This window comes from Zootoca vivipara, chromosome 6 (genome assembly GCF_965207765.1).
Source record: "Zootoca vivipara chromosome 6, rZooViv2.hap1.1, whole genome shotgun sequence".
In the NCBI taxonomy this organism is placed as follows: domain Eukaryota; kingdom Metazoa; phylum Chordata; class Lepidosauria; order Squamata; family Lacertidae; genus Zootoca; species Zootoca vivipara.
The window spans coordinates 78,064,858-78,075,509 of NC_142589.1; the positions used below are offsets into that span (position 1 = coordinate 78,064,858).

The following is a 10,652-nucleotide window of genomic DNA, read 5'->3' on the forward strand; positions in this document are numbered from 1 at the left end:
GGAAAGAATTATGTGAATTTCATGAATTCTGTGAAAGGAAAGGAACAGGGAGCACACATTTTGTTCTCCCCAACCTTAAAAAAAAAAAGTTTCTACTCCTCGTGATGGCTTAAAAGTGTGCAATTAATGCCTACTGAGATCCAAGAAAACAAAATAGAGACCAAGTAGGAGTTTTCACTTCACTGGTTAGTGGACATGAGGCGTTGGTGCCTTGCACGGTCCACACATAAGTGGAAGCATTATTTTTTTGCAGAGTTAAGGAAATATAGATTCCAGATTTCAGAATTTGCACAGGTTGCAGAAATTTCCAAAGTTTTCAAAGCATGCTAGAACATTCAGCTGCAATTATTTAAGGATTCCCCATTTTCAACAGGTGATCTTCCCAAAAAGTCCTGCTATCTAAGCCAGTTTGATTCCATGTTTGTGCACAAGATTTATGCACAGTCCTAGAGGTATTTACAAGGCAATATGCCCCATTGGCCTAAGCAGGACCTACTTCCAAGTACTGTAAACTCTCCACGTTACAATCAGGCTGTTGTTGCCTGAACTCTTGCAGGGAACCGCTTGAAGAAAATTCAACAGTTTGATGCAAGAACAAAACTGAGAAAGGCAATGATTTGATGCAAGAACAATAAAAAACTTGTTTATTAAACTTGAACAATCTCAGACGTCACCGGAACAAAACATCCATAATACCAAAAAACTTCTGAATTGCAAACACCACCACCCCAAGAGTTTAGATAAGAACCAATATAGATATAAATACTTTTCTTTTTAAAATATATATAAAAATATTTCTTTTTAAAACATATAAACTTTTCTCATATATACAAAACACACATGATATAAGAAACAAAATGGCAACTTTGGGATTTGTTTTAGAATTCTTTGAGGGGGAAATAGCTGCTTCCATCCAGGCAACAAGTGGCCCTGAAAAAATTTAAGACAATTGCAGACATTTTAAAAAAGCAAGAAACAAAAGTGTTATAAACTCACAGATGTTGGGAAACAAACTAGGCTGATTTCCATTCATCAAACTGAAGCAAGGTGCATTTTCATGATATCACGCATGTCCCAATGTCTTTTTAAAAAGATTACTTGTTGCAGCATTCATCACCTTCCAAGCAAATAATACAAAATAAATGTCTTAATTTAAATATATTTTGAAAGAGGAGGTTGGGTAGGGGCAAACGAAGTTGGCTTTTTAGGTGTTGCCGGTGTCAAAAATGTTGCCTGGCGATGTGTTCTGTCTTATCTCTGGTTCTTGATTACAGTACTTGTGGGTTGGTGGTTCTTCATTCCTGGGCTTTATCTCTTGACCTTGCGCCCGGCAGAGTTGCGTCCACACTTGCGATACAGCGATTGCTTCTCCTGGTTGAGCGGGCAGTATTTAAGAGTGTGGGCCTTGCCGGCTGTCGCGCCGCAGAGCGGGCAGGTGTAGTTGCGTAGGATGGGGCAGGCCACCACCCCGTCGGGCCGTTTCAGCGGGTGGGAGGTGTAGACGTTTTTGGACTCGCCGTTATGTTTGCAGAAGTTGCAAAGCATCCCTTTGGTGGCTTGCTGGGGGGTCTGCGACGCCTCGCCATTCGCCCCACCCTCGGAGCTGCTGCTCCCGCTGCTGGTGGCCCACTGAGCCAGGAACCCCAAGTGGTCTTCAAGGGGTCCCGGGGGCACATCATTGCAGTCAAGGGGGCCCCAGACCGGGAAACCAGCCTGCCCTCTCTTCCGATCCTCGATGATCTCCAGGATGACCTTCGAAAGATTGAGATAGTCTTTAAACCTGTCAAAATACTGACCCCCAGTCAAGGTAGGGGGATAGGACGGAATTGAGAATGATGAAAACATGGTCTGTGGTCAATGCTACACAGGCGCAACTCTCTTAAGTGATGTGCAGCAGACACCCAAAATGCTTTTTAGACAATGTTAATATTGGGGAGGTGGAGTCTGCAATTTAAAGGGCCAGGGGTATGAAAATATTTGTCCCCGCCTCCCCATACGTCCCCACCATGTCCTGAATTTAACCTTTATACGTCTAGACATGCAAGGTTTTCTGCAAAGAACTCATGACTTGACCAAGGACAAACAGACACACACACACACACAGAGAGAGAGAGAATTGCCCTATTTTTCAGGCACAAAATTCGCCTGAAAACGTCCAGAGCTGGTTCTGCAAACACAACTGAAATCTCCTTTTGTGCCATGGGTCACCCTAGACTCAGCTGCATTCCCCTCTTGGATAAAAGACTGGTTTTAGGAAAACCAAGTGGCACTTCTTGCAGAAAGACACTGGACTTTGGAAACTTTCCTGCAAAAGAAGGGAATCGGTAAAGAAAAAGGAAGAAAAAAGGAGCATTCACCAAGAGGGTGAAATCTCTCCGGAATGCTTAGGGGTTATTCAAAACTATAATAATAGAAGCAGAGCTAGGATATATACCAGAAGTTTACTACAAGGGAAAGATGTTGACATGGTCAACTAGCAAGAGTCAAAGAAGCTACGAGTACGAGAAGCAACAAGGCTTCCTTCAGAAAATGGAAGACTTGCTGAAATTAGGACAAATAGGAACCTAAAAGTCTGGCCGAAGAAATGTTAGCAGACTGTAAAGGGTGTGGAAAATAAAAACAATCGAGGGACACATCATTAAAATGTTAACTCCAACATGTTCAAAAGTCTTTAAATGCCTCAGAAGCAGGGAAACAGCTTGACTGTTAGGATGACAGGAGACTTAAATGTGTGCTAAAAAGGAAGAGGAGGAGATGGCAGAAAAGCAGGATCCTTTGCCTTTTGTCTTCATGGCAGAAAATGTGGACGAGATCCCTGTGCCCGAACTGACTTTTCAAAGAAGGGGGTCTGAAGAACGAGGCAAATACTGGTGGCAGGAGATGAAATTCTAGGCCGCAATTACAATTTAAAAAGGGAACAAAGCACCAGGTCAAGGCTGTATCCTGTTCTATCCAATTTGTCAAAGAAATCAAATGCCAAATTGCTAGCAAAATATGTAACCTGTCCTAAGGCTGACCTCTGCCCCGGAGGACTAGAAAGTGATCATGCGGGGGGGAATCCAGTTAGCTGAAGGTGCATTACATTTGTAAATTGGTGGAAAGCGTTAAGAAGAATAAGATCACCAAGCATATAGAAGAAAATGAAGAATTTGCTGGAGAAGAATCAGCATGGCTTCTGCAAAGGGGAGTCCTGTCTCACTAATCTTTTGAATGCTAGTAGGGTGTGCTCCACAGGGAGCTGGCTTCAACTCTGTGCTATGTCTGCAAACATGACATGAACACTGGCAGCATCAACCCCACCATGTGGGAATCTTTTGCAGATGACCGCAGTGCCTGGAGACAGACAGTCAGGTTGCATATCCATAGCCGTGAGCAGAGGAGGAATGACCGCTGGGAGAAGCGCAGTGAGTCAAAACGCCATGGTGCATCTTCAGCAGCACAAACAAATGCCTTCTTCTGCCCCAACTGCAACGAAACATGTCTCTCCTGTATCAGTGTCAACAGCCATAGCAGGTGCTGCAACCTTCCAGCAGTTTGACCTCAACCCCAAAGGCGCACTCCTCTATTTTCTCCCCGAGACAGATGGGTGCCAGCGACAACTCCCACCGGTGCTGGCTAGTTTCTAAATGGTTGCTAGGAATTGTAACTGCAGTGCCCAGAATTCTTCAAGGGAAATAAGGTGCTCTGAATGGGCCTTGACACTGCTTGGTTATCTCCTGAGACAGACGGATACCAGCTTGGATAGGGGCGTGATAAGATAAGATAAGATATGATAAGATAAGATAAGATAAAATAAATCTTTATTACAGGTAGCTAGCTGTGTTGGGATAAACCACTGAGCCTAGGGCTTGTTGATCAGAAGGTTGGCGGTTCGAATCCCTGTGACGGGGTGAGCTCCCGTTGCTTGGTCCCAGCTCCTGCCAACCTAGCCGTTCGAAAGCACATCAAAATGCAAGTAGATAAATAGGGAAGGTAAACGGCGTTTCCATGTGCTGCTCTGGTTTGCCAGAAGCGGCTTTGTCATGCTGGCCACATGACCTGGAAGCTATATGCCGGCTCCCTCGGCCAATAATGTGAGATGAGCGCGCAACCCCAGAGTCGGTCACGACTGGACATAATGGTCAGGGGTCCCTTTACCTTTACCTAGCTGTGTTGGTCTGACGTAGTCGAAACAAAATAAAAAATAAAAAAATTCCTTCCAGGAGCACCTTAGAGACCAACTAAGTTTGTCATTGGTATGAGCTTTTGTGTATCTGAAGAAGTGTGCATGCACACAAAAGCTCATACCAATGACAAACTTAGTAGGTCTCTAAGGTGCTACTGGAAGGAATTTTTTTTTATAATTTTTATTGTCATTGTGATCCAGCAGCCTCTGTGGATGGGGACTTTCAGCAAGCTTTTGAAATCCTTCATTGAAGTTGGGATCAAGTTTAGCCATCATGGAGCTGGCAGAGTATCTGTTACGGCTTAAGGAACAAAGAGATGCAATGAATGGAGTGTTATCTCAATGAAGAATGTGGCATTCTCCCAAGGACTGGTGCTGAGTAATGAGACAGGAGGGCAGAGCATAGGAAGAGCTTGCTGGAACAGGCCAGTGGCTTACCTCCAGAGCCGTCTTTCCTATTGGGCTTACTGGCGCGTTGCGCCAGGGTGCTGGCCTCTCAGGGGCGCCCCAGCAAGTGGGGGAGCTGAGCAGCTTTGCCGGCAGCTTCCCCTTTTCCTGCACGCCCGCCAGCTGTGCCCCGTCAACCATATCTCTGGAGGGCGTGCAGCTTGCCTCCCAAGCCTCCATGGGAGGAGAGCAATCCCCACAGAGGCTTAGGATGGAAGCTGCGCCCCGCCAACTATATGGCTGGTGGGTATGCAGCTTCCTTCCCGAGCCTCCGCGGGAGGAGAGCGATCCCCGCAGAGGCTTGGGGAAAGGTCGATAACTCTGGGAAAGGGCAGCGGAGGGATCTTTGAACCATGGCGCCAGATATGCTTAAGACGGCCCTGCTTACCTAGACCACCATCCTGTTTGCACAGCGGCCGACCAGATGTTTATGAGGAGCAGGCAGGACCTGAATGCAACAGCAAATCTCCCCACTTGTGATTCCCAGAAATTTTGTGGCACAGTGCTTTTGACAGCGGAGGTAGGGCATAGCCACTGTGGTTCGTCTTATGAATCAGTCAAAGAATCACAGAGTTGGAAGGGACCCCCCCCCTCCCAAGGGTCATCTAAGTCCTACCTCCTGCAATGCAGCTAAAGCACCCCTGACAGATGGCCACCCAACCTCTGCTTAGAAACCTCCAAGGAAGGAGAGTCCACCACCTCCCGAGGGAGACTGCTCCACTGCCAAACTTAGAAAGTTTTCCCCCGATGTTTATTCGGAATCTCATTTCTTGCCTCACTGGGATCCTCTTGTTTGGAGCAGCAGAAAGCAAAACCTGCTCCGTCTCCTGTGTGAAAGTCCTTCAGATATTGGAAGATGGGATATCTTGCTTATTTATTTCGTAGAATTAAAAAGAGAGAGAGAGAAAACAAGAAAAACTTTTTTTTTACAATAGTTTAGAACACGCAAAAAGTTAAAATACTAAAAAGGGTTATAGTTCATATCCACTTTCTAAGCATCTGCGTAGGCTTGTCTAAACAAAAAAGGTTCTCAGCTGGCGCCGAGAATAGGACAGTGAAGGTACCAGCTTGATCTCAATAGGCAGGGAGTTCCAAAGTGCAGGCGCTGCCGCACTAAACAACTGAGTTCTTACAAATGTAAAATGTGTGCTTTGTGACACCAGCAGTAATGCCAATTCTACCAATCAAGTAGGCCCATGTTGGGGGTAAGGGAATCTCGCAGATAAACTGGACCCAAGTAGTTAAGGGTTTTGTTTACTAATAGATTCCCGTCAGCACTTGTGCTGCAGAATTATGCAGTAACTGCAGATTCCAGGTAAAGCCCGGGCGAAGCTTTACGCAGAACGTATTGCTACAACCCAGCCTTGCAAGGAACCCACATATGAACTTCTGTGGCAAGGTTTTCCCGGTCCAGGGACGGCTGTAGCTGTTGAGCAAACTGCAGTTGGTAAAAAGGCACTTCCAGTCACTGAAAGAGATTGTGGGATCCTCCTCGAGCATCTCTCTAAAGTGGGTGAATGGGCATTCGAGACGGAAAAATGCAATTCAAAGAAAGGAAGGGCAAGACGATGCCCACTTCACCCGCCGATGGGATCCGAGCTGGCGGGAACCAAGCGGGCAAGGGATCTTCAGGTGGCGGCAGATTGCCAACCCAGCATAAATGCACTTTTCGACAATATTCTAATGTTCCAAGTTTCACCTGTATATACAAATCAATGGGGCTGCACCCCTACTTGAAATATTATGTGCAGTTCTGGGTTGGCGTATGCCAAGAAGGATACTGCGGAACTGGGAAAGGCGTACTGTGGAAGAAAAGTGGCTGGAGGCACTTTCCCACGAGGAAAAGTTGCCACATTTCGGGGTTTAGAGAGAAAGCGGGTGAGAGGAAGGAGGATAGGAGTTTATAAGACGATATACGGAAGGGTGGAGAAGTTTTCCTCCCCTTCTTATAACACCTGGGGGGGCCTCCAGCAAAGATTCAGGACAGATGAACAAAAGTCATTCATCATAGCTAATCTGTGGAACTCCCTCCCACAGGAGGCAGTGACGGCCACCAAGTTGGAGGGCTGTTGAAAGAGGACCGGAGAAATTCGCTATCGAAGGTTACTACTCTGCCTCCACAGTCGGAGGCAGTGTTGCTTCTGATTCCCAGTGGCTGAAAGCTGCAGGAGGGGAGAGGGCTCTTGTGCTCGGATCCTGCTTGTGGGTTACCTATGGTGGCTGCATACTAGTATGCCTCTAAATACCTCTTGCTTGTGGATCAGGACCAGAAGCGGGTTATGGCGCTTGCAAGCTGCCCATGGAGGTACGGCTGGCCCCCCTTTGGCCCTGATCCAGCAGCCAAATTCTTCAGATGGCAAACACTGAGCCTGGCAGAAGAGCGGTTGCGTCCACGCCATCCACTGAAAGCCCCTGGCTTCCCTTCCTAATCCTCTCTCGCTTTTGCATTTAATTATATTTCTCGATACTTGTCGAAAGATATACAAAAGTTCATACCCAATACAAAGTATCAATTCTTTTTTTATAATACACTGAAATAAAAGGGACGTCTAATCTGAAAAGGGAATTTGTCTATAATCCTCTTTTAAAGCTGTCTAGGTTGGTGGCCTGTTGCACGCCGCCCCAATCTCCAAGCGGCCCGAGATTCCAGGGGTGATGGGCCTTGAGGCGCTCCAGCAAGAAAGGACCATGACTAGGTACGAAAGGGGCTGCAGAGGAAGTACGGCCATTGACGCGGGTGAAATCTACACATACAGTATTGGCCAGAATATAAGCTGCACTTTTTTTTTTCAAATTCAGTCCGTGAAAAGTTAAAAGTGTGGCTTATATTCGTGACCTTACAGGTCCCCAAACCCCCGAGAGCAGCCCAGGAGCATGGGGCAATGGGGGGCAGCCCGCCCGCCCGCCTGTCTCTCACAAGCCTTCCCTGGCGCAGAGTTGGGGAGGTTGTGCCGGGAAGCAGTAGTGCCAGGAGGCGGGACCACAGTGCACTTGAAACCGAGCACCGTCGCCGGCTTGGGGAGCGGGGCACCAAGTGCTGGCTGCCCCCCCCCCCCCCCGTTCAGGGCAGTAGCACCGGGAGGCAGGCAGCACCCGCAAGTAAGCCTTGAATTTTAAAGGTGCGTCTTATTTATTTGCGGGTGTGTCTTATATTGGGGCCAATATGGTATATAAAAAAACGCTGATAAAATCCTTTTTTAAAAAATAAATTGATTTTTTAAAAAATACATTGATTTTGCCATTAGCTCACCAGCGCCATGTAGTGTCACATTTGTATAATGCACTTAAAACATTATATTTGCAGCTGTATAGCTGAGTCCTTAAAGGGTAAAGGGACCCCTGGCCATTAGGTCCAGTTGTGACCGACTCTGGGGTTGCGGCACTCATCTCGCTCAAGAAAAAGTTGCAATAGTTTAAAGCACACAAAAGTTAAAATACAGAAACAGATTAAAATGACCTTAACTTTCTAAGCATCTAGTAGGTAAACTGTAAAGGTAAAAGTAAAGGGACCCCTGACTGTTAGGTCCATTCGCGGACGACTCTGAGGTTGCGGCGCTCATCTCGCTTTATTGGCCGAGGGAGCCGGCGTACAGCTTCCGGTTCATGTGGCCAGCATGACTAAACCACTTCTGGCGCAACGGAATACTGCAACCAGAGCGGCGCACGGAAACGTCGTTTACCTTCCTGCCGGAGCGGTACCTATTTATCTACTTGCACTTTGACGTGCTTTTGAACGGTTGGTTGGCAGGAGCTGGGACCGAAAAACATGAGCTCACCCCATCACGGGGATTTGAACAGCCGACCTTCTGATCGGCAAGCCCTAGGCTCTGTGGTTTAACCCACAGCGCCACCCGCATCCCGCTTTTCCTTAGGAGGTCCCAATTTTCATCGGAGAAATGTTGGAGGGTACAGAGTTAGGCGACTCCCCAAGACAAGGAGATAAGTAGCTAAACAACATTGGGAAGACATCTGAAGGCAGCCCTGTACAAAGGAAGTTTTTTTAATGTTTAATGTTTTGTTATGTTTTGGAAGCCTCCCAGAGTGGGAGGGTAACCCAGTCAGATGGGCTGGGTATAAATCAGGTTTCCTCAAACTCGGCCCTCCAGATGTTTTTGGCTTAGCTAGCAGGACCAGTGGTCAGGGATGATGGGAGTTGTAGTCTCAAAATATCTGGAGGGCCAAGGTTGAGGAAGCCTGGTATAAATAATTAAACTGTTGCTGTTGTTCAATAGAACATTGCTATTTTCATCAGATAAATGTTGGAGGGTATGCAGCAAGCACCTGAATTCCAGATGCAGGAAACCTCGGGAAGGAGAAGAAGGCTGTTGTGCTCAGGTCCTGCTTGTGGGCATATGGAGGCATCTGTCTGGCCACTGTGAGAACAGGTTGCTGAATTAGGCAGGGTCCCTCGGGCATCCCCCAAGCGGGAAGGTAAACGGCGTTTCCGTGCGCTGCTCTGGTTCGCCAGAAGCAGCTTTGTCATGCTGGCCACATGACCCGGAAGCTGTCTGCGGACAAACGCTGGCTCCCTCGGCCTATAGAGTGAGATGAGCGCCGCAACCCCAGAGTCGGACACGACTGGACCTGATGGTCAGGGGCTCCTTTACCTTTACCTTTACCTAAATAAAGACAATTAGCTTAGAAGAGGACGAGATGGTTGGGCAGTGTTCTTGAAGCTACCAACATGAGTTTGACCAAACTGCAGGAGGCAGTGGAAGACAGGAGTGCCTGGCGTGCTCTGGTCCATGGGGCCACGAAGAGTCGGACATGACTAAACGACTAAACAACAAAGCTTAGAAAAAGCCGTTTCTGTGATTTATTGGTATTGCCCTCGGTGGTCACACACAGCTGCCGCTGTGCATCTGAGAAACTCTGCAAGTTGCCAGGAGCTGCCGGGAGGTGCTGAATGGGCCAAGCAGAACTGTGCTGCAGAGGGAAGCGTGCAGGACGCCGGCAATATATTATGAGACTCTTTAGCTCATAATAACCCCACACCTAATTGAGGCACCTAATTTTAGGCAAGGTTTACCTCAAAAAAACTGGGAAAACTTATTGACTTGAGTATAAGCCGAGGGTGGGGAATGCAGCAGCTACTGGTAAATTTCAAAAATAAAAATAAATACCATCCTATGCCTTTCCCAGCTGTCAGCGGTGGGGTGGGGGGAGACCGCCTCGCACAGAGATAGGACGGGGATTCGGAGAGTCGCAAAACAGCGCTTCTCCAAACCCCCGGTCCTGTGCCTTTTTTCGCCGCCGCCCACCTCACTCGAATATAAGCCGAGGGAGGCTTTTTCAGCACATTTTTGGTGCTGAAAAAGTAGGCTTATACTCGAGTATATATGGTAAGTAAGCCACCATACACTGAATGGAATTTGCTTCTGAACAGAGGGACGGGGGGGGGGGGGGGGTTAAATTGACATCACAATTAAATAGCAAAGACTGAGGTGGATGAATTAAAAATCAATAGTTGGAAAAGTGAGCCTGTAAATGCCTGTTGTCAGATGTGCTACAATAGGAGTTTAAATGGAATGAGTTGTTTTAAGAGAGAGAGAAATAAGAACCAGATGCCATAGCTGCCAAGTTTTCCCTTTTCTCGCGAGGAAGCCTATTCAGCATAAGGGAAAATCCCTGTAAAAAAGGGATAACTTGGCAGCTATGCCAGATGCACAAATATAGGATGGGGGACACCTGGCTTACTAGCAGTCCATGTGAAAAGGCTCTAGAGCAGGCATGTCAAACCTGCGGCCCTCCAGATGTTTTGGACTACAATTCCCATCTTCCCCAACCACTGGTCCTGCTAGCTAGGGATCATGGGAGTTGTAGGCCAAAACATCTGGAGGGCCGCAGGTTTGACATGCCTGCTCTAGAGGTCTTGGTGGACCACAAGCTTAATACGAGTCAACAGTGTGATGCAGCAGCAAAAATAGCTAATGCTATTCTAGGCTGCATCAACAGAAATATAGTGTCCAAATCAAGGGAAATAATAGTCCCACTCTATTCTGCCTTGGTCAGACCATACCTGGAATACTATGTTCAATTC

General features: G+C 47.2%; 1 protein-coding gene across 1 annotated transcript; it reads right to left on the minus strand.

Moving 5' to 3' along the window:
- Positions 1 to 616: 616 nt before the first annotated feature.
- Positions 617 to 4,190, minus strand: NANOS2 (nanos C2HC-type zinc finger 2). Its single transcript, XM_088672712.1, has 2 exons — positions 1,242 to 4,190; positions 617 to 1,195 (listed from the first exon to the last, which is right to left on the minus strand). Exon 1 carries the CDS (start codon positions 1,843 to 1,845, stop codon positions 1,309 to 1,311), a length of 537 nt encoding a protein of 178 aa, XP_088528838.1. The 5' UTR covers positions 1,846 to 4,190; the 3' UTR covers positions 617 to 1,195; positions 1,242 to 1,308.
- Between the last annotated feature and the right edge of the window lie 6,462 nt (positions 4,191 to 10,652).